The sequence below is a fragment of the Atractosteus spatula genome, unplaced genomic scaffold, assembly GCF_055471065.1.
Source record: "Atractosteus spatula isolate fAtrSpa1 unplaced genomic scaffold, fAtrSpa1.hap1 Scaffold_122, whole genome shotgun sequence".
NCBI lineage: Eukaryota > Metazoa > Chordata > Actinopteri > Semionotiformes > Lepisosteidae > Atractosteus > Atractosteus spatula.
In genome coordinates this window covers 32,501-57,500 of record NW_028296678.1, presented here as the reverse complement: position 1 = coordinate 57,500, position 25,000 = coordinate 32,501, and the positions used below count along the sequence as shown (strand labels likewise).

Here is a 25,000-nt window from a genome sequence, read left to right as displayed (position 1 = left end):
AAAACGGAGGTTTTTAACTTTATTGTAGTGTCTTAGAAACTAATATGTCTTCAAAAATGTTTTTTTATCACTCCTAGGAGTGAAAACTGTTGTTATATGATGTTTTTTTTTTCAAATTTTAAATGATCATTTTTCATGGAGCTTTGAAGGGGATGGATTCGGCCTCCTTTAGCCAGGCCAGAGCTCCAGGAGCCTGGGTAGGATTCTAGCTTTCTCCCCTTGCAGGCACCTGGCACTGAAGACATAATTTTTTTCTTAAAATCTTTTTTTTTGTGTTCCTTGTTGTTCCAAACTTAATTCTAATCACTTCTAATTAGAGATTATTTTAAAAATAGTGAAATAAATGACTAATTTCACTAAAAATAATGTAATATAACTGATGTTTTTAACTTCATTGTAGTGTTTTAGAAACTACTATGTCTTCAAAAATGGTTATTTTTCACTCCTAGGAATGAAAGCTGTTGTTATATGATGTTTATTTTCAAATTTTGAAAAATCAAAGGATTCTAGCTTCCTCCCCTTACAGGCATAGGACACAGAGAACCTCATGGTTTTCCTAAAAATCTTTTTTTATGTTCCCTGGTGTTCCAAACTTAGTTTAAATCAATTTTAATTTGTTATTATGTTAAAAACAGGGTAATAAATTCCTAATTGGACTATAAATAATGTCATATTGTCTGCTATAAAACTGATGTTTTCAACTCTATTGTAGAGATTCTAGAATCAACTAATAGAGAATTGAAATAAAAAAGGGCATAAGAAGACATTACCAACAACGACCACAAGATGGAGATATTGTCCAGACATTACCAACAACGACCACAAGATGGAGATCTTGTCCAAAGAGGCAAGAAGGGCAAAGCCGCGATAAGGTAAAATCATTTTTTGAAAGAGATTGCTGTCAGAATGCACATCCGTATCCCAAACAGAATCTCTAGAAAAATATGATCATTTGTGAAAAAGGCAAACGAGTGTCTGCTACAATATGATTGCTACATATCTGCATTTGTTGTTTTTTAAGGAGTAAGAGTGCAGGGGGTTTAAACCTGCAATCCAGTGTAGTGAAGTATTTCACAACACTACCTCTAGCACCTCTGGAAATAAATCCTCATAATGATTATTGCCCTGGGCATGTACCAAAAAATCAGTGAGCATATATATATATCACTGTGTTGAAGCTAGAGACACAGAATAACTGCAAACACAGTGTTCCTGCACTTCAAACTGTTCCTTGAAGGGCTCTCAAACCCCGAATTTCAGATGCCTAGCTGTATCGCTGATGTGTTGCACCTCAGAATCACTTTTAAACCTTACCTCTGGTATCTTTAATCCCTATTGCTCAACGCATGGTAAAAGTATTGCATACATGTGTCTGAAAATGAGCAATGGGCCCCTGAGAGACTCATTTGCCTGTTTCACAAATGATCGTATTTTACTAGAGATTCTGTTTGGGATTCAGATGTGCATTCGGACAGCAATCCCTTTCAAGAAATGATACGTTCTGGATGAGGTCAAAGGTGCTGGAACACTGTATTTCGGATGCGAATGTGTGTCTCCTGCTTCAACGCAGTGGCATATATAGATGTGCTCCTGTAATGTCTTGGTACATGCCCAGGGCAGTAAGCAGTCTGAGGATATATTTCCAGACGGCATAGAGCAGTGAAGCAGTGAAGTAGTGCAACACACTGGATCATTATATTATTAGAATCTATTTGTTTAACATGCACGGGTCTGTCTCAATGGATGCAGTGCTCCTGAAAGGGCTCTCAAACCCTGCATTTCAGATGATTAGCTGTATCCCTCACATGTGGCACCTCAGAATGACTTCTACTTTATTCTGCTTAAATTATTACATTATACATAATTTGAGTTCATTTTTAAAAGTAAAAGGTAATGAAAGGAATGAAAGATATGTAGCAATCACATTGTAACAGGGGTGACAGTGACTTTTTGCTTGTACTAAGCATTAGTACCTAAGTCCACTAATGGACTTCTGGTACCTTTAGGGTACAGTGTTCCCTGAAGGGCTCTCAAACCCCGCATTTCAGATGCATAGCTGTATCGCTGATGTGTTGCACCTCAGAATCACTTTTAAACCTTACCTCTGGTATCTTTAATCCCTATTGCTCAACACATGGTGAAAGTATCGCATACATGTGTCTGAAAATGAGCAATGGGCCCCTGAGAGACTCATTTGCCTGTTTCACAAATGATCACATTTGACTAGAGATTCTGTTTGGGATTCAGTTGTGCATTCTGACAGCAATCCCTTTCAAAAAACGATACATTCTGGATGAGTTCAAAGTTGCAGGAACACTGTATTTAGGATGTCTTTGCAGATATTCTGTGTCTCTAGCTTCAACACAGTGATATATATATATATGCTCACTGATTTTTTGGTACATGCCCAAGTCAATAATCATTATGAGGATTTATTTCCAGATGTGCTAGAGGTAGTGTTGTGAAATACTTTATCACACTGGATTGCAGGTTTAAACCCCCTGCACTCTTACTCCTTAAAAACCAACAAATGCAGATATGTAGCAATCACATTGTAACAGGGGTGACAGTGACTTAATGCTTGTACTAAGCATTAGTACCAAAGTCCACTAGTGGACTTCTGGTACCTTTAGGGTACGGTGTTCCTTGAAGGGCTCTCAAACCCCGCATTTCAGATGCCTAGCTGTATCGCTGATGTGTTGCACCTCAGAATCACTTTTAAACCTTACATCTGGTATCTTTAATCCCTATTGCTCAACACATGGTGAAAGTATCGCATACATGTGTCTGAAAATGAGCAATGGGCCCCTGAGAGACTCATTTGCCTGTTTCACAAATGATCACATTTGACTAGAGATTCTGTTTGGGATTCAGTTGTGCATTCTGACAGCAATCCCTTTCAAAAAACGATACATTCTGGATGAGTTCAAAGGTGCAGGAACACTGTATTTAGGATGTCTTTGCAGATATTCTGTGTCTCTAGCTTCAACACAGTGATATATATATATATGCTCACTGATTTTTTGGTACATGCCAAGGGCAATAATCATTATGAGGATTTATTTCCAGATGTGCTAGAGGTAGTGTTGTGAAATACTTCAACACACTGGATTGCGGGTTTAAACCCCCTGCACTCTTACTCGTTAAAAACCAACAAATGCAATTCACTACTAAAAATTACTGCATTTTCTCCTAGAAAGAGCTCTCAATTAATGAAATGCCCCATTGAACTGGCCCTGATTATACAATGCAAGGAGAAGTCTTCTAAGCCAATACTTGTAACCAGAAAGAGGCTGTATTTCAATTATACAATATACAAAACAATACCATTTAACACAAAGATATAGTCCACACCTCAGCATGCACATGATGAGATTCTTGATATTAGATTAGTAAAAACAATATCAATGCACTGAGAGACGCTTAAGAATAAAGATGCATCAGCCTGACTGCATATTAGTTTTAAAGGGTTATCAGCAAATGCATTTAAAAGAAAAAATGTAAAGTCTTACCTCTTGATCGTAGTGGTGATTCAATATCCAGGACCTTAGTCAAGTCTCAGAGTTACTGTACCTCCTGTCTCAATTACAGGTGAAAAGTGAAAGGTATATTGCACTCAGCAGAAAGTTACCCCGAGCAAAGATTCCACCCATCCCAGAAAACAGCACTCCCCTTTGGCAAAGCAGTGGGTGGAGGAAGCCTTTGCTACCATTATCAAACACAGAAATCGTTATAATTTAATTTTAAAAACATGGCTAAGCATGGGTTTAAAGTATATTCAACGGTGCAGGTGCATTCAAAGAAATAGAGTTTCCCAAGCCCTCAGAAAGAATTACCATTTCTAAAGATGTCTAGTTTCAAGCATTAACATCCAAACTACCTGTCTTAGCTGGAGCAGGGAGTTTGCTAAGCCACCTGAAAGAATTACCATATCCAAAGATGTCTAGTTTCAAGCATTACCATCCAAAGTACCTGTCTTAGCTGGGCCAGGTAGTTTGCCAAGCCATGTGAAAGAATTACCATTTCCAAAGAAGTCTGTTGTAAGCCAGGTTCAATCATGACCATCCAAAGTACCGGTCGTCCCTTTGGGCGAGAGGGTTTCCTGTGTGTCTAGGATGTGTTCTTCCCTTAAACTTGGCCCTGATTATACAATAAAGGATAAGTAACCAGAAAGAGGTGGTATTTCGATTTTACAGTACATAAAAAATACATACATTCCACAGTGTTACAATATCACATTCCTGATATTAGATTAATTAAAAATATCAAGGCACTGAGGCTAATTAATAAAGATGCTTTTGACTGACTGGACCTTGGAGCAAGGTGTGTAAATTACAACAGACATCTTTAGAAATGGTAAATCTTTCAGGTGGCTTGGCAAATTTACTGCCCCACCTAAGACAGATACTTTGGATGTTAATGCTTGAAACTAGACATCACAACTGATCGTATTTTACTAGAGATTCTCTCTGGGATTCAGATGTGCATTCGGACAGCAATCCCTTTCAAGAAATGATACGTTCTGGATGAGGTCAAAGGTGCTGGAACACTGTATTTCGGATGCGAATGTGTGTCTGCATTTGTTGGTTTTTAAGGAGTAAGAGTGCAGGGGGTTTAAACCTGCAATCCAGTGTGATGAAGTATTTCACAACACTACCTCTAGCACATCTGGAAATAAATCCTCATAATGATTATTGCCCTGGGCATGTACCAAAAAATCAGTGAGCATATATATATATATATCACTGTGTTGAAGCTAGAGACACAGAATAACTGCAAACACATCATAAATACAGTGTTCCTGCAACTTTGAACTCATCCAGAATGTATCGTTTTTTGAAAGGGATTGCAGTCAGAATGCACAACTGAATCCCAAACAGAATCTCTAGTCAAATATGTTCATTTGTGAAACAGGCAAATGAGTCTCTCATGGGCCCATTGCTCTTTTTCAGACACATGTATGCAATACTTTTACCATGCGTTGAGCAATAGGGATTAAAGATACCAGATGTAAGGTTTAAAAGTGATTCTGAGGTGCAACACATCAGCGATACAGCTAGGCATCTGAAATGCGGGGTTTGAGAGCCCTTCAGGGAACACCGTACCCTAAAGGTACCAGAAGTCAACTAGTGGACTTAGGTACTAATGCTTAGTACAAGCATTAAGTCACTGCCACCCCTGTTACAATGTGATTGCTACATATCTTCCATTCCTTTCATTACCTTTTACTTTTAAAAATGAACTCAAATTGTGTATAATGTAATAATTTAAGTAGAATAAAGTAGAAGTCATTCTGAGGTGCCACATGTGAGGGATACAGCTAGGCATCTGAAATGCAGGGTTTGAGAGCCCTTTAAGGAGCACTGCATCCATTGAGACAGACCCGTGCATGTTAAACAAATACATTCTAATAATATAATGATCCAGTGTGTTGCACTACTTCACTGCTTCACTGCTCTATGCCGTCTGGAAATAAATCCTCAGACTGCTTACTGCCCTGGGCATGTACCAAGACATTACAGGAGCACATCTATATATGCCACTGCCCTGGGCATGTACCAAGACATTACAGGAGACACACAATCGCATCCGAAATACAGTGTTCCAGCACCTTTGACCTCATCCAGAACGTATCATTTCTTGAAAGGGATTGCTGTCAGAATGCACAACTGAATCCCAAACAGAATCTCTAGTCAAATATGATCATTTGTGAAACAGGCAAATGAGTCTCTCAGGGGCCCATTGCTCATTTTCAGACACATCTATGCAATACTTTCACCATGCGTTGGGCAATAGGGATTAAAGATACCAGAGGTAAGGTTTAAAAGTGATTCTGAGGTGCAACACATCAGCGATACAGCTAGGCATCTGAAATGCGGGGTTTGAGAGCCCTTCAGGGAACACCGTACCCTAAAGGTACCAGAAGTTTACTAGTACAAGAATTAAGTCACAGTCATCCCTGTTACAATGTGATTGCTACATATCTGCATTTGTTGGTTTTTAAGGAGTAAGAGTGCAGGGGGTTTAAACCTGCAATCCAGTGTGATGAAGTATTTCACAACACTACCTCTAGCACATCTGGAAATAAATCCTCATAATGATTATTGCCCTGGGCATGTACCAAAAAATCAGTGAGCATATATATATATAAACACATCCTAAATACAGTGCTCCTGCACCTAACAGTAACCCTAACCTACCTAATGATTTAAGTAGAATAGATTCTTATAATGTAATGATAAAGTGTGTTGCACTACTTCACTGCATCAAAGCTCTATGCCGTCTGGAAATAAATCCTCAGTCTACTTATTGCCCTGGGCATGTACCTATAAATCACTGAGCATATATATATATATCACTGTGTTGAAGCTAGAGACACAGAATCACTGCAAACACATCCTAAACACAGTGTTCTTGCACCTTTGACCTCATCCAGAACGTAACATTCTTCGAAAGGGATTGCTGTCCAAATGCACATCTGAATCCCAAACAGAATCTCTAGTAAAATATGATAATTTGTGAAACAGGCAAATGAGTGTCACAGGGGCCCATTCCTTATTGTTAGACACATATATACAAAGCTTTCACCATGCATTAAGCAATAGGGATTATAGACACCACAGGTAAGGTTAGAAGTCATTCTGAGGTGCCACATTTGAAGGATACAGCTAGGCATCTGAAATGCAGGGTTTAAGAGCCCTTCAGGAGCAATGCATCCTTTGAGACACACCTGTGCATGTTAAACAAATGATCATTTCCTTCAGCATTAGGGACTAAATATACTAAACGTATGATTCTAAAATGTTATTTTCACATATATTAATGTAATGTAATGCTTATGCTTTATAAACAAATCTAATTAAAAAAAGCTTAAGTTTTGTATTTATCTTGTACCATAGAACATGATTTTCTTTGTATTTCAAGCCCACAAAGTGTGCAAATGACGTACTACATGATATAAGGACGATTATCACATGCATATCGATATTATCTTTCTTATGAAAATGCATTCCTTTCATTACCTTTTACTTTTTAAAATGAACTCAAATTGTGTATAATGTAATAATTTAAGTAGAATAGATTCTAATCATATAATGATCCAGTGTGTTGCACTAGTTCACTGCTTCACTGCTCTATGCCGTCTGGAAATAAATCCTCAGACTGCTTACTGCCCTGGGCATGTACCAAGAAATTACAGGAACACATCAATATACAGTATATCACTGCGTTGAAGCAGGAGACACACAATCGCATCCTAAATACAGTGTTCCAGCACCTTTGACCTCATCCAGAACGTATCATTTCTTGAAAGGGATTGCTGTCCGAATGCACATCTGAATCCTAAACAGAATCTCTAGTAAAATACGATCAGTTGTGATGTCTAGTTTCAAGCATTAACATCCAAAGTACTTGTCTTAGGTGGGGCAGTAAATTTGCCAAGCCACCTGAAAGAATTACCATTTCTACAAATGTCTGTTGTAATTTACACACCTTGCTCCAAGGTCCAGTCAGTCAAAAGCATCTTTATTAATTAGCTTCAGTACCTTGATATTTTTTATTAATCTAATATCAGGAATCTCACCATGTGCACGCTGAGCTGTGGAATATATGTATTTTTTATGTACTGTAAAATTGAAATACCACCTCTTTCTGGTTACTTATCCTTTATTGTATAATCAGGGCCAAGTTTAAGGGAAGAACACATCCTAGACACACAGGAAACCCTCTCGCCCAAAGGGACGACCGGTACTTTGGATGGTCATGATTGAACCTGGCTTACAACAGACTTCTTTGGAAATGGTAATTCTTTCACATGGCTTGGCAAACTACCTGGCCCAGCTAAGACAGGTACTTTGGATGGTAATGCTTGAAACTAGACATCTTTGGATATGGTAATTCTTTCAGGTGGCTTAGCAAACTCCCTGCTCCAGCTAAGACAGGTAGTTTGGATGTTAATGCTTGAAACTAGACATCTTTAGAAATGGTAATTCTTTCTGAGGGCTTGGGAAACTCTATTTCTTTGAATGCACCTGCACCGTTGAATATACTTTAAACCCATGCTTAGCCATGTTTTTAAAATTAAATTATAACGATTTCTGTGTTTGATAATGGTAGCAAAGGCTTCCTCCACCCACTGCTTTGCCAAAGGGGAGTGCTGTTTTCTGGGATGGGTGGAATCTTTGCTCGGGGTAACTTTCTGCTGAGTGCAATATACCTTTCACTTTTCACCTGTAATTGAGACAGGAGGTACAGTAACTCTGAGACTTGACTAAGGTCCTGGATATTGAATCACCACTACGATCAAGAGGTAAGACTTTACATTTTTTCTTTTAAATGCATTAGCTGATAACCCTTTAAAACTAATATGCAGTCAGGCTGATGCATCTTTATTCTTAAGCGTCTCTCAGTGCATTGATATTGTTTTTACTAATCTAATATCAAGAATCTCATCATGTGCATGCTGAGGTGTGGACTATATCTTTGTGTTAAATGGTATTGTTTTGTATATTGTATAATTGAAATACAGCCTCTTTCTGGTTACAAGTATTGGCTTAGAAGACTTCTCCTTGCATTGTATAATCAGGGCCAGTTCAATGGGGCATTTCATTAATTGAGAGCTCTTTCTAGGAGAAAATGCAGTAATTTTTAGTAGTGAATTGCATTTGTTGGTTTTTAACGAGTAAGAGTGCAGGGGGTTTAAACCCGCAATCCAGTGTGTTGAAGTATTTCACAACACTACCTCTAGCACATCTGGAAATAAATCCTCATAATGATTATTGCCCTTGGCATGTACCAAAAAATCAGTGAGCATATATATATATATCACTGTGTTGAAGCTAGAGACACAGAATATCTGCAAAGACATCCTAAATACAGTGTTCCTGCACCTTTGAACTCATCCAGAATGTATCGTTTTTTGAAAGGGATTGCTGTCAGAATGCACAACTGAATCCCAAACAGAATCTCTAGTCAAATGTGATCATTTGTGAAACAGGCAAATGAGTCTCTCAGGGGCCCATTGCTCATTTTCAGACACATGTATGCGATACTTTCACCATGTGTTGAGCAATAGGGATTAAAGATACCAGATGTAAGGTTTAAAAGTGATTCTGAGGTGCAACACATCAGCGATACAGCTAGGCATCTGAAATGCGGGGTTTGAGAGCCCTTCAAGGAACACCGTACCCTAAAGGTACCAGAAGTCCACTAGTGGACTTTGGTACTAATGCTTAGTACAAGCATTAAGTCACTGTCACCCCTGTTACAATGTGATTGCTACATATCTGCATTTGTTGGTTTTTAAGGAGTAAGAGTGCAGGGGGTTTAAACCTGCAATCCAGTGTGATGAAGTATTTCACAACACTACCTCTAGCACATCTGGAAATAAATCCTCATAATGATTATTGACTTGGGCATGTACCAAAAAATCAGTGAGCATATATATATATCACTGTGTTGAAGCTAGAGACACAGAATATCTGCAAAGACATCCTAAATACAGTGTTCCTGCAACTTTGAACTCATCCAGAATGTATCGTTTTTTGAAAGGGATTGCAGTCAGAATGCACAACTGAATCCCAAACAGAATCTCTAGTCAAATATGTTCATTTGTGAAACAGGCAAATGAGTCTCTCAGGGGCCCATTGCTCATTTTCAGACACATGTATGCGATACTTTTACCATGCTTGAGCAATAGGGATTAAAGATACCAGAGGTAAGGTTTAAAAGTTATTCTGAGGTGCAACACATCAGCGATACAGCTAGGCATCTGAAATGCGGGGTTTGAGAGCCCTTCAGGGAGCACCGTACCCTAAAGGTACCAGAAGTCCACTAGTGGACTTAGGTACTAATGCTTAATACAAGCATTAAGTCACTGTCACTCCTGTTACAATGTGATTGCTATATATCTTCCATTCCTTTCATTACCTTTTACTTTTTAAAATGAACTCAAATTGTGTATAATGTAATAATTTAAGTAGAATAAAGTAGAAGTCATTCTGAGGTGCCACATGTGAGGGATACAGCTAAGCATCTGAAATGTAGGGTTTGAGAGCCCTTTCAGGAGCACTGCATCCATTGAGACAGACCCGTGCATGTTAAACAAATGATCATTTCTTTCAGCATTAGAGACTAAATATACTAAACGTATGATGCTAAAACGTTATTTTCACATATATTAATGTAATAAATGATTGCTTATGCTTTATAAACAAATCTAATTAAAATAAAAGCTTAAGTTTTGTATTTATCTTTTACCATAGAACATGATTTTCTTTGTATTTCAAGCTCACAAAGTGACCAAATGACGCACTACATGATATAAGGAAGATTATCACATGCATATCGGTATTATCTTTCTTATGAAAATGCATTCCTTTCATTACCTTTTACTTTTAAAATGAACTCCAATTGTGTAGAATGTAATAATTTAAGTAGAATAGATTCCAATAATATAATGATCCAGTATGTTGCACTGGCCTGGTCAGCCTGGCCTGGGGGATGGTGCACATAGCACTTTCAGTGCTGGAGGTGTTAATGGGGGAGGTGTTGGAGATTGGCAGCTGTGGGGGATGGCTGGGTGAGTAGCTATCAGGGTTTGTAGCTTTTCCTTTGCATCTTGTCCTCTGTGGCCATGATTAAGAGGGACGGCCGGGGGCATTCGTATTGCATTCGTAAATTGTATTTGTTGGTTTTTAAGGAGTAATAGTGCAGGGGGTTTAAACCTGCAATCCAGTGTGATGAAGTATTTCACAACACTACCTCTAGCACATCTGGAAATAAAACCTCATAATGATTATTGCCCTGGGCATGTACCAAAAGATCAGGGAGCATATATATATATCACTGTGTTGAAGCTAGAGATACAGAATAACTGCAAACACATCCTAAATACAGTGTTCCTGCACCTTTGAACTCATCCAGAATGTATCGTTTTTTGAAAGGGATTGCTGTCAGAATGCACAACTGAATCCCAAACAGAATCTGTAGTCAAATATGATCATTTGTGAAACAGGCAAATGAGTCTCTCAGGGGCCCATTGCTCATTTTCAGACACATGTATGCGATACTTTTACCATGCGTTGAGCAATAGGGATTAAAGATACCAGAGGTAAGGTTTAAAAGTGATTCTGAGGTGCAACACATCAGCGATACAGCTAGGCATCTGAAATGCGGGGTTTGAGAGCCCTTCAGGGAGCACCGTACCCTAAGGGTACCAGAAGTCCACTAGTGGACTTAGGTACTAATGCTTAATACAAGCATTAAGTCACTGTCACCTCTGTTACAATGTGATTGCTACATATCTTCCATTCCTTTCATTACCTTTTACTTTTTAAAATGAACTCAAATTGTGTATAATGTAATAATTTAAGTAGAATAAAGTAGAAGTCATTCTGAGGTGCCACATGTGAGGGATACAGCTAAGCATCTGAAATGTAGGGTTTGAGAGCCCTTTCAGGAGCACTGCATCCATTGAGACAGACCCGTGCATGTTAAACAAATGATCATTTCTTTCAGCATTAGAGACTAAATATACTAAACGTATGATGCTAAAACGTTATTTTCACATATATTAATGTAATAAATGATTGCTTATGCTTTATAAACAAATCTAATTAAAATAAAAGCTTAAGATTTGTATTTATCTTGTACCATTGAACATGATTTTCTTTGTATTTCAAGCTCACAAAGTGACCAAATGACGCACTACATGATATAAGGAAGATTATCACATGCATATCGGTATTATCTTTCTTATGAAAATGCATTCCTTTCATTACCATTTACTTTTAAAATGAACTCCAATTGTGTAGAATGTAATAATTTAAGTAGAATAGATTCTAATAATATAATGATCAAGTGTGTTGCACTGGCCTGGTCAGCCTGGCCTGGGGGATGGTGCACATAGCACTTTCAGTGCTGGAGGTGTTAATGGGGGAGGTGTTGGAGATTGGCAGCTGTGGGGGATGGCTGGGTGAGTAGCTGTCAGGGTTTGTAGCTTTTCCTTTGCATCTTGTCCTCTGGGGCCATGATTAAGAGGGACGGCCGGGGGCATTCGTATTGCATTCGTAAATTGCATTTGTTGGTTTTTAAGGAGTAAGAGTGCAGGGGGTTTAAACCTGCAATCCAGTGTGATGAAGTATTTCACAACACTACCTCTAGCACATCTGGAAATAAATCCTCATAATGATTATTGCCCTGGGCATGTACCAAAAAATCAGTGAGCATATATATATATATATCACTGTGTTGAAGCTAGAGACACAGAATAACTGCAAACACATCATAAATACAGTGTTCCTGCAACTTTGAACTCATCCAGAATGTATCGTTTTTTGAAAGGGATTGCAGTCAGAATGCACAACTGAATCCCAAACAGAATCTCTAGTCAAATATGTTCATTTGTGAAACAGGCAAATGAGTCTCTCTGGGGCCCATTGCTCATTTTCAGACACATGTATGCAATACTTTTACCATGCGTTGAGCAATAGGGATTAAAGATACCAGATGTAAGGTTTAAAAGTGATTCTGAGGTGCAACAGATCAGCGATACAGCTAGGCATCTGAAATGCGGGGTTTGAGAGCCCTTCAAGGAACACCGTACCCTAAAGGTACCAGAAGTTTACTAGTGCAAACATTAAGTCACTCTAACCCCTGTTACAATGTGATTGCTACATATCTCCATTTGTTGGTTTTTAAGGAGTAAGAGTGCAGGGGGTTTAAACCTGCAATCCAGTGTGATGAAGTATTTCACAACACTACCTCTAGCACATCTGGAAATAAATCCTCATAATGATTATTGCCCTGGGCATGTACCAAAAAATCAGTGAGCATATATATATATATCACTGTGTTGAAGCTAGAGACACAGAATAACTGCAAACACATCATAAATACAGTGTTCCTGCAACTTTGAACTCATCCAGAATGTATCGTTTTTTGAAAGGGATTGCAGTCAGAATGCACAACTGAATCCCAAACAGAATCTCTAGTCAAATATGTTCATTTGTGAAACAGGCAAATGAGTCTCTCAGGGGCCCATTGCTCTTTTTCAGACACATGTATGCAATACTTTTAACATGCGTTGAGCAATAGGGATTAAAGATACCAGATGTAAGGTTTAAAAGTGATTCTGAGGTGCAACACATCAGCGATACAGCTAGGCATCTGAAATGCGGGGTTTGAGAGCCCTTCAGGGAACACCGTACCCTAAAGGTACCAGAAGTCCACTAGTGGACTTAGGTACTAATGCTTAGTACAAGCATTAAGTCACTGCCACCCCTGTTACAATGTGATTGCTACATATCTTCCATTCCTTTCATTACCTTTTACTTTTAAAAATGAACTCAAATTGTGTATAATGTAATAATTTAAGTAGAATAAAGTAGAAGTCATTCTGAGGTGCCACATGTGAGGGATACAGCTAGGCATCTGAAATGCAGGGTTTGAGAGCCCTTTAAGGAGCACTGCATCCATTGAGACAGACCCGTGCATGTTAAACAAATACATTCTAATAATATAATGATCCAGTGTGTTGCACTACTTCACTGCTTCACTGCTCTATGCCGTCTGGAAATAAATCCTCAGACTGCTTACTGCCCTGGGCATGTACCAAGACATTACAGGAGCACATCTATATATGCCACTGCCCTGGGCATGTACCAAGACATTACAGGAGACACACAATCGCATCCGAAATACAGTGTTCCAGCACCTTTGACCTCATCCAGAGCGTATCATTTCTTGAAAGGGATTGCTGTCAGAATGCACAACTGAATCCCAAACAGAATCTCTAGTCAAATATGATCATTTGTGAAACAGGCAAATGAGTCTCTCAGGGGCCCATTGCTCATTTTCAGACACATGTATGCGATACTTTCACCATGCGTTGAGCAATAGGGATTAAAGATACCAGAGGTAAGGTTTAAAAGTGATTCTGAGGTGCAACACATCAGCGATACAGCTAGGCATCTGAAATGCGGGGTTTGAGAGCCCTTCAGGGAACACCGTACCCTAAAGGTACCAGAAGTTTACTAGTACAAGAATTAAGTCACAGTCATCCCTGTTACAATGTGATTGCTACATATCTGCATTTGTTGGTTTTTAAGGAGTAAGAGTGCAGGGGGTTTAAACCTGCAATCCAGTGTGATGAAGTATTTCACAACACTACCTCTAGCACATCTGGAAATAAATCCTCATAATGATTATTGCCCTGGGCATGTACCAAAAAATCAGTGAGCATATATATATATAAACACATCCTAAATACAGTGCTCCTGCACCTAACCGTAACCCTAACCTACCTAATGATTTAAGTAGAATAGATTCTTATAATGTAATGATAAAGTGTGTTGCACTACTTCACTGCATCAAAGCTCTATGCCGTCTGGAAATAAATCCTCAGTCTACTTATTGCCCTGGGCATGTACCTATAAATCACTGAGCATATATATATATATATCACTGTGTTGAAGCTAGAGACACAGAATCACTGCAAACACATCCTAAACACAGTGTTCTTGCACCTTTGACCTCATCCAGAACGTAACATTCTTCGAAAGGGATTGCTGTCCAAATGCACATCTGAATCCCAAACAGAATCTCTAGTAAAATATGATAATTTGTGAAACAGGCAAATGAGTGTCACAGGGGCCCATTCCTTATTGTTAGACACATATATACAAAGCTTTCACCATGCATTAAGCAATAGGGATTATAGACACCACAGGTAAGGTTAGAAGTCATTCTGAGGTGCCACATTTGAAGGATACAGCTAGGCATCTGAAATGCAGGGTTTGAGAGCCCTTCAGGAGCAATGCATCCTTTGAGACACACCTGTGCATGTTAAACAAATGATCATTTCCTTCAGCATTAGGGACTAAATATACTAAACGTATGATTCTAAAATGTTATTTTCACATATATTAATGTAATGTAATGCTTATGCTTTATAAACAAATCTAATTTAAACAAGCTTAAGTTTTGTATTTATCTTGTACCATAGAACATGATTTTCTTTGTATTTCAAGCCCACAAAGTGTGCAAATGACGCACTACATGATATAAGGACGATTATCACATGCATATCGATATTATCTTTCTTATGAAAATGCATTCCTTTCATTACCTTTTACTTTTTAAAATGAACTCAAATTGTGTATAATGTAATAATTTAAGTAGAATAGATTCTAATCATATAATGATCCAGTGTGTTGCACTACTTCACTGCTTCACTGCTCTATGCCGTCTGGAAATAAATCCTCAGACTGCTTACTGCCCTGGGCATGTACCAAGAAATTACAGGAGCACATCTATATACAGTATATCACTGCGTTGAAGCAGGAGACACACAATCGCATCCTAAATACAGTGTTCCAGCACCTTTGACCTCATCCAGAACGTATCATTTCTTGAAAGGGATTGCTGTCCGAATGCACATCTGAATCCCAAACAGAATCTCTAGTAAAATACGATCAGTTGTGATATCTAGTTTCAAGCATTAACATCCAAAGTATCTGTCTTAGGTGGGGCAGTAAATTTGCCAAGCCACCTGAAAGAATTACTTTTTCTAAAGATGTCTGTTGTAATTTACACACCTTGCTCCAAGGTCCAGTCAGTCAAAAGCATCTTTGTTAATTAGCCTCAGTGCCTTGATATTTTTAATTAATCTAATATCAGGAATATCACCATGTGCATGCTGAGCTGTGGAATGTATGTATTTTTTATGTACTGTAAAATCGAAATACCTCCTCTTTCTGATTACTTATCCTTTATTGTATAATCAGGGCCAAATAAATCTAAATCAGTGTCACCTGCTGGGTTCAAAACGCCTTCAGGAGACACCAAATAGGAGGCACTGGACTATAAATACCCATCCATGTTATAACACACTCACCAAGGGTTTTTTAGTTTAACTCTGAGCTTTGAGATATTTAATACCTATGGTACCCATATTCACCCTTTATTTAAGGGAAGTACACATCCTAGACACACAGGAAACCCTCTCGCCCCAAGGGACGACCAGTACTTTGGATGGTCATGATTGAACCTGGCTTACAACAGACTTCTTTGGAAATGGTAATTCTTTCACATGGCTTGGCAAACTACCTGGCCCAGCTAAGACAGGTACTTTGGATGTTAATGCTTGAAACTAGACATCTTTGGATATGGTAATTCTTTCAGGTTGCTTAGCAAGCTCCCTGCTCCAGCTAAGACAGGTAGTTTGGATGTTAATGCTTGAAACTAGACATCTTTAGAAATGGTAATTCTTTCTGAGGGCTTGGGAAACTCTATTTCTTTGAATGCACCTGCACCGTTGAATATACTTTAAACCCATGCTTAGCCATGTTTTTAAAATTAAATTATAACGATTTCTGTGTTTGATAATGGTAGCAAAGGCTTCCTCCACCCACTGGTTTGCCAAAGGGGAGTGCTGTTTTCTGGGATGGGTAGAGTCTTTGCTCGGGGTAACTTTCTGCTGAGTGCAATATACCTTTCACTTTTCACCTGCAATCGAGACAGGAGGTACAGTAACTCTGAGACTTGACTAAGGTCCTGGATATTGAATCACCACTACGATCAAGAGGTAAGACTTTACATTTTTACTTTTAAATGCATTTGCTGATAACCTTTTAAAACTAATATGCAGTTAGGCAGATGCATCTTTATTCTTAAGCGTCTCTCAGTGCATTGATATTGTTTTTACTAATCTAATATCAAGAATATCACTGTGTTGAAGCTAGAGACACAGAATATCTGCAAACACATCCTAAATACAGTGTTCCTGCACCTTTGAACTCATCCAGAATGTATCGTTTTTTGAAAGGGATTGCTGTCAGAATGCACAACTGAATCCCAAACAGAATCTCTAGTCAAATGTGATCATTTGTGAATCAGGCAAATGAGTCTCTCAGGGGCCCATTGCTCATTTTCAGACACATGTATGCAATACTTTCACCATGTGTTGAGCAATAGGGATTAAAGATACCAGATGTAAGGTTTAAAAGTGATTCTGAGGTGCAACACATCAGCGATACAGCTGGGCATCTGAAATGCGGGGTTTGAGAGCCCTTCAGGGAACACCGTACCCTAAAGGTACCAGAAGTCCACTAGTGGACTTAGGTACTAATGCTTAGTACAAGCAAAAAGTCACTGTCACCCCTGTTACAATGTGATTGCTACATATCTTTCATTCCTTTCATTACCCTTTACTTTTAAAAATGAACTCAAATTGTGTATAATGTAATAATTTAAGTAGAATAAAGTAGAAGTCATTCTGAGGTGCCACATGTGAGGGATACAGCTAGGCATCTGAAATGCAGGGTTTGAGAGCCCTTTCAGGAGCACTGCATCCATTGAGACAGACCCGTGCATGTTAAACAAATAGATTCTAATAATATAATGATCCAGTGTGTTGCACTACTTCACTGCTTCACTGCTCTATGCCGTCTGGAAATAAATCCTCAGACTGCTTACTGCCCTGGGCATGTACCAAGAAATTACAGGAGCACATCAATATACAGTATATCACTGCGTTGAAGCAGGAGACACACAATCGCATCCTAAATACAGTGTTCCAGCACCTTTGACCTCATCCAGAACGTATCATTTCTTGAAAGGGATTGCTGTCCGAATGCACATCTGAATCCCAAACAGAATCTCTAGTAAAATACGATCAGTTGTGATGTCTAGTTTCAAGCATTAACATCCAAAGTACCTGTCTTAGGTGGGGCAGTAAATTTGCCAAGCCACCTGAAAGAATTACCATTTCTAAAGATGTCTGTTGTAATTTACACACCTTGCTCCAAGGTCCAGTCAGTCAAAAGCATCTTTATTAATTAGCCTCAGTGCCTTGATATTTTTTATTAATCTAATATCTAATATCTAATCTAATAGCATGTGCATGCTGAGCTGTGGAAAGTATGTATTTTTTTATGTACTGTAAAATCGAAATACCACCTCTTTCTGGTTACTTATCCTTTATTGTATAATCAGGGCCAAGTAAAACTAAATCAGTGTCACCTGCTGGGTTCAAAACGCCTTCAGGGGACACCAAATAGGAGGCACTGGACTATAAATACCCATCCATGTTATAACACACTTACCAAGGGTTTTTTAGTTTAACTCTGAGCTTTGAGAGATTTAATACCTATGGTACCCATATTCACCCTTTATTTAAGGGAAGTACACATCCTAGACACACAGGAAACCCTCTCGCCCCAAGGGACGACCGGTACTTTGGATGGTCATGATTGAACCTGGCTTACAACAGACTTCTTTGGAAATGGTAATTCTTTCACATGGCTTGGCAAACTACCTGGCCCAGCTAAGACAGGTACTTTGGATGTTAATGCTTGAAGCTAGACATCTTTGGATATGGTAATTCTTTCAGGTGGCTTAGCAAACTCCCTGCTCCAGCTAAGACAGGTACTTTGGATGTTAATGCTTGAAACTAGACATCTTTAGAAATGGCAATTCTTTCTGAGGGCTTGGGAAACTCTATTTCTTTGAATGCACTTGCACCGTTGAATATACTTTAAACCCATGCTTAGCCATGTTTTTAAAATTAAATTATAACGATTTCTGTGTTTGATAATGGTAGCAAAGGCTTCCTCCACCCACTGCTTTGCCAAAGGGGAGTGCTGTTTTCTGGGAGGGGTGGAGTCTTTGCTCGGGGTAACTTTCTGCTGAGTGCAATATAACTTTCACTTTTCACCTGCAATCGAGACAGGAGGTACAGTAACTCTGAGACTTGACTAAGGTCCTGGTTATTGAATCACCACTACGATCAAGAGGTAAGACTTTATATTTTTACTTTTAAATGCATTTGCTGATAACCTTTTAAAACTAATATGCAGTCAGGCAGATGCATCTTTATTCTTAAGCGTCTCTCAGTGCATTGATATTGTTTTTACTAATCTAATATCAAGAATCTCATCATGTGATTAATTGATTAATTGCAATAGTGTAACTGCAAATGAATATAGATGAGAATGTATGTTTGTTCATATGCAATGGCATGAGCAGTTTCTCATTGCAGTGGATTTTCAGGGCCAATTCATCTTCCATCTTATACTGAATATGAAAGGTAGTTGTTTCTATATGGACTCAGTCTTTGGAATTTGTATATATATATATTTCAGTGATCCCTCAGCCATTCCTTCTGTATTGTAATTCAATTTCTCTTTTAAAATTCCTTCCCCACTTCTAGGACCTGCAGTTGCTGAACTCCACAATGGCTCCTATTGGAAAGTCTGTGACTGAGACCAAGTAAGTGTTCACTTTTTTATGAAACCATTATTTATTTTGGAGCAATGACCAATTCTTATATAAATACAATGAAATCATTATGCTCAAACTATGAGAGAGAAAATTAAGGATAATTTAAGAAATCAGTCTTAGCTTGTTTCTATACACAGATGGTATAATTTATTTTCAAAGGAAACCCGCGAGGATTCCCCTGGTGTGCAAGATGTGCCTGAATACTTTTGATCAGCTTCCTGCTCACTTGAAGAGGGCGTGTATGAAGCACGCCACGGCAGAAGAGATCAGGATGGCCTCTCAACAGGCGAGGGAGGACATGATGAATCACCTGAAGAACGGGGTCATCGTGGATTACCACAGAATAGAAATTGTGTCTGGTGAGGCAAACAGGATAGCGGTTGTAAGACTGCTAGAGTCCTCGGGCCTTTTTGTACGTGGGAAGCCTGAAGACACATTGGCACGGTGAGATATTTTTAATATGTAAGGCTTCTGTAGTTTCTTTTTGAAATCACTGTTACAACATATTATGTAAAAGCATGTTGAAAAGAATCTACCTGCATTCCAGCGGCCCTGAGCAAGAGGCCACTGTCCAGGAGGAAGAGATGCCAGAGGCTGCTCCAGAAACTGAAGCAGAAGCGGAGGAGGAAGGGGAAGATGGGGAACAGTAAGACTCTCTGCTCAATAGGGTTTCTAGTGCTTTATTTTTTATTTGCACGTTGTATGTATAAAATTAGATTTTGTTTCACAGAGGCAAGAAAAAATGTAGCCTTAATTGGGATGTCAGTGAATTGGTAGATATACACATTCACACAGGGCCACATCTAAAGCCATTTTCTCCCAGAAGCCAACTAAGAAAACGGAAACACTTATAATACATGTAATTGTCCATGTGTCTTATATCTACAGGGTGTCAGTTAAAGGTAATCTAAAAGCTCTCCGAAAAAGAGTTGCCCTGGCTGGACTTTACAGAAAACACTCTCTTGATTCTCCTCTCCTGGCTGGCTTTAAACAATACCTTATCCAGGGCCTGGGAATGGTAAACTGCTCCAAGGAGGTAGGTATTTGGTACATGGTTTTACTCGGCTTAAACTTCACAGGATGTTGGTCATAAAAATAATGACTTTCTCTATATATGTTTTTCAGGTTGAAAATGTCTCCAGGTTCCTGTTTTTTATGGATCCATCAGATGTTTCCTTAAGTTTTCTGAAGGACCTTTCCAAAATGCAGACATTTGTTTCCCAGTTGAAGATGACTGGGTTGTCTCACCAGACCATTGCAGGTTATATCATTAATATCAGCAGATTCCTGCTCTTCATCCGAAAAAACACTAACCTGCAAGTGGAGGATCCCAGTCTAGCTAAGAGTTTAATAGACTTCCAGAGCAATCTAAAGGATATAAAAAAGAGAAACAACAAGAGTGTCAGACAGGAAATAACCAGAAAGAGGTACTTTACTTATTAAATGTTGGTTCAACTTGTACTTGCTTTTCTATTCAAACACATGAATTTTGCCTTTTGGAGGCTGATAGTATTGTTCTCTCTCCCCCAGACTAACACAGCTGCAGAGTCCTCCACCTAAACTAAGCGATTGCTTGAAGGTGTTGAGTGTTGCAAAGAAAGATGTGCAGCGGATACTGGGCAAGACACACGCCTCTGCAGACATCACCACAAGTGAACGGATTGTTGTGATGCTTTACCTGCAGGCCATTCTCCAGCTGAAGCACCTTCAGCGCCCAGGGGTGGTAAAGAATATGACAGTAAGCATCCCTTCATACAACCAAGAATTTTGATTATAGATGTTCTTTTCGAGAAATTGTTTTTAATTAATATTTGTACTAAAAAAATCTTCTGAATTCAGGTCCTGGATTGGATACGGCGAAAAATTGTTGTGAATAAAAGTGGGCAAAACAGGGTAATAATCTCTGTCAAAGAGCGCATGGCTGCAACTCAGCGACTAGCTTCCTTTGCACTAAATGAAGAAGAGGAAAAGGTGAGTTGAAGGTTATATTTTGATATTTCATTGCTAAAAACTGTCTTTAGCATTCAATGGTATGTGAAGAATACTGCATTTAAACTGCATTTTTATTTTTTTTATTTTCTCAGATGTTTCACTGCTACTTCATTAACTTACGCTGTGATGCAAACTGCAGGATGGAAATAGAACATTTTTTTGTGTATGCAGGAGGAGAACCAGTTCACAATCCTACCTATGATCTGCGAAGACTGCATGAGAAGTAAATTGAATTATATAATTATTTTGATGTATTTTCTTTTTACTTTTCTGTGGCTTGAAAACAACTATTTTATATATGTTTGTTTTGCAGGTACCACCTACCACTGATTACTTGCTATGTTGCAAGAAGGGCATTTGAAATGGAAATAAAGAAGCTACCTATTGATCAGAAAACTGTCCTGAATGATTATTTAGGTGTTTCAAATGGAACTGTTGAAAACCTAGCCAGAAGGCTGACAGATGAGGACATGTGCTCAGCCAGCGAACTAATTCATGGCATTGTAGAAGCAGGATCTCTGTAAGTGTCACAGTGATATCCAAATTCAGTATTTGAAAGTCAATATTTAGGATAAACATAAATTTCTCATATTTTTTTAAACTTCAGTTCATCATCAGGAGAGCAATCTTCAGGCTATGGACAAGAACGTACAGCTGCTATACGGTAAGTTTTAATTCAATATCCCTCTTTCAGTTACCTTTTAGCCACTCTGTCTTAGATCTGAGATATTTAAGTTTTCTTTTTATAAATAGGTCCACTGTGGCAGCTGCTGCATATAGATGCCCAAAGATGGATGATGCTGCAGCCTTCCAGAAGCTGATACAGATTTTTCCCGTGACATTAGATGGGCAGCCTCCTAGAAAGAAAGAGCGCCTGAGAGTGACCGGCATTCACGATCGCCACTGTTACAATAGATGGAGAGCTGAGCAGAGGAAAAGGAGGCAACAGAACATATTCGGTAAGAACAGGATTTCTTCCCTTTTTAAAGAGTAATATTTCAAGAGTCTATTACTGGATATATTCTTTGGGTGGATTTCTGATATCTCACTACAGATCAATACAATAGACGGTTACCAACAGAAAGCCAAGTGACCCATTATATAGAAAAAATGGGATGGTCAACCAATACACCAGCTGTGTCCGAGGTACTTCAGAACTGGAAGCCGCATGTAGAAGTCCAACCAAATGGCAAGGACATTGAAAATCTGGTAAAACTCCAAACCTGGAGAGGCCTGCACATCGTTGACGATCCTGTGAAAGGGAAGAAGGTTATAACTTCCAGGCGTTTCCAGAAGGGAGAGGTGGTATGTGATTACCATGGCAAGGTTATCACAAAGACAGCTGGAGAAGCCCTAATGGCACAGATGGCAGAAGGAGACATGGGATATCTATTCTTTTTTGATGGACCTAAACAAAAAATGTGCATTGATTCGCGTGAAGAACACTGCACCTGCCACCCGGATATGGACACAATTGGAAGGCGCATAAATCATTCAAACAAAAAAGCCAACCTCAGACCAATTAAAGAATCTTTTGTAATTGACGAAAAGACTGACATAACAATTCTGTTCTTGGCAAAAAGAGAGATTGTAGTGGGAGAAGAGCTCCTATATGATTACGGTGTCTCCAGGAAGTCGTTTAATGGAGAAGGACAATCTCTGGAGTGGTTGGACGAATGATCATAAAATAAAGCTTTTATCTCCTCTGCCTCTCCACGGCAGAGGAGATCAGGATGACCTCTCAACAGGCGAGGAAGGACATGATAAATCACCTGAAAAACGGGGTCATCGTGGATTACAACAGAATAGAGATCGTGTCTGGTGAGGCAAACAGGACAGTGGTTGTAAGACTGCTGGAGTCCTTGGGCCTTTTTGTACATGGGAAGCCTGAAGACACATTGGCACGGTGAGATATTTTTAATTTGTAAGGCTTCTGTAGTTTCTTTTTGAAATCATTGTTACAACATATTATGTAAAAGCATGTTGAAAAGAATCTACCTAATAAAATAAAATAAATATGCCAACCTGTATCACAATCACAAACCCCTACTCTTAAGGGCGCTCCAGCCCTTCCTGATTTGCCTCATTCCCCGCATCTGTTCCTTGTTCCTACCCTGTTTCAGTTCAACTTTAAAAGCCAGGTGCTCACTTCACTCGAGGCTCTGCACCTGATCTCCGCATCGTGTGAGCCCGGGTCCTGGTTGTGCCTGGCTCCGTTGTGTTTTTAGCTTCCTGCTCCTGTTCCTGTTCCATTTGTTACTGCTAAAAAATGCCACATGCTTTAAACAAAACAAAAAAAGATTTAAAGATGTGAACCATTTCTTAAATTTGTTGACACTATCTGAACAGCACAGCATTCCCAGAATGGACAATGGAGTTTTCAGCAGCATTAGACGGGCAGCCTCTTGGGAAGAGAGAAGGAATGAGACCGACTGGACTTCATTAATGACACCGTTCTTATTGAAAGAGAACAGAAAGATAAGTCTGGATAATAATTCTTACTCTGATTTTATTATTTTCTTTCATTATCTACAAAATAGATTTTTGATAAGCTTCTTTTGAAACTGCCCAACATTACCAAACAGAAGAATGTTTCGGCAGGACACCATTTGTGCATCAAAAGCACTGGAGAGGTATATATGACAGCCTATTTTCTGCCACTGAAATACTAATTGCTTCATTTCAGTTCATCCTTAGGCGAGCAGAAGAAAAAGAAGTTTGATGGAATTAGATGGAATTCCTCTTGGGAAGAAAGATAACAGAGACTGACTGGACTTCAAGAACAGCACCTTTCTGATTCACAGCGAACAGAACACAAAAGATGAGTCTAGGGAACAATTGCTTTATTTTCTTAATTAAAATTTCTGAAAAGTTTAAGGACAACAGCAATGAACATTGTTAATGAGTTAGAGGTTAGATAGACCTGTATTTCCAGTGGTTTGTCATTTCAACAATGTTTTAAAATTGAATTTCTATAAAGTGGACACCCTTGACATACACAAAATGAAACCATTTCATTTTCATTTTGGAGCTAAACTGCAGGAAACATTTTTTCAGTAAACTGTTAAAAGCATATTATGGTCTGAAAGCCAAGATATTATTTGTGACCACATTAATTAATTACTTTTTAAACTGTAAAGCAATAATCTGCCAACATGGCTAGTTTCTATCACTGAGCTGGGATTTCTAGTTACGACAGAGATCAGTTTCTTAAACAGAATAAAATAAAATTGTCTCCATCCTGGAAATTCAGTCACGAATTTGAATAGGGCTTATGGCATTTGATCAGTTTCACAGCCTAATTGTACTGTATTCGTTTTTTAAATGATTCACAATTGTGAATATTAGAAATATTAATGCACAGAGTTCCTTAGGCTTTTATTTTTTAATTTTGTTGTCAACACAATCATAATGATTATGCATATGCTATTTTTTGTAGCTGTCACCTGCCATTCACTACCAGAAAAGATGCAAGGATGTACATGAAGAGGTGTGATGACCACGACGACAGTGCCGTGGCTCAGGACGAAATCACAAATTTTCACCTGCCTAACACCTTTGGAAGAAGAAATCAATAATACAGAAAAACCTCCAAACTATTTTTCTAATTGTATTATGTTAGCATACCCAGAGGGGTTGGGCTGCCAGTTGATCTTGGACCCCTAGAGGTTTTTTTTTCCTCCTAACTAAGGAGTTTTTGGTTCCTCTCCTCAGTTATCTTCTGGCT

The 25,000-nt window shown here is 38.7% G+C and overlaps 1 protein-coding gene across 1 annotated transcript; it reads left to right on the top strand.

The window, feature by feature from the left end:
• The first annotated feature begins 19,522 nt into the window (after positions 1–19,522).
• Positions 19,523–22,953, top strand: LOC148809686 (uncharacterized). Its single transcript, XM_088909231.1, has 7 exons — positions 19,523–19,725; positions 20,170–20,317; positions 20,533–20,708; positions 20,812–20,933; positions 21,881–21,937; positions 22,041–22,232; positions 22,328–22,953. The coding sequence occupies exons 1-7, from the start codon at positions 19,523–19,525 to the stop codon at positions 22,951–22,953; spliced, it is 1,524 nt and encodes a 507-aa protein (XP_088765357.1).
• Positions 22,954–25,000: the final 2,047 nt, after the last annotated feature.

Coding starts and splice junctions, on each gene's coding strand:
- LOC148809686 (XM_088909231.1), top strand. CDS start 19,523: ATGAAGCACGCCACGGCAGAAGAGATCAGGATGGCCTCTCAACAGGCG. Junction 20,318..20,532: donor TGGTAAACTGCTCCAAGGAG/GTAGGTATTTGG, acceptor TTGTCTCACCAG/ACCATTGCAGGTTATATCAT. Junction 20,709..20,811: donor CAGGAAATAACCAGAAAGAG/GTACTTTACTTA, acceptor TCTCTCCCCCAG/ACTAACACAGCTGCAGAGTC.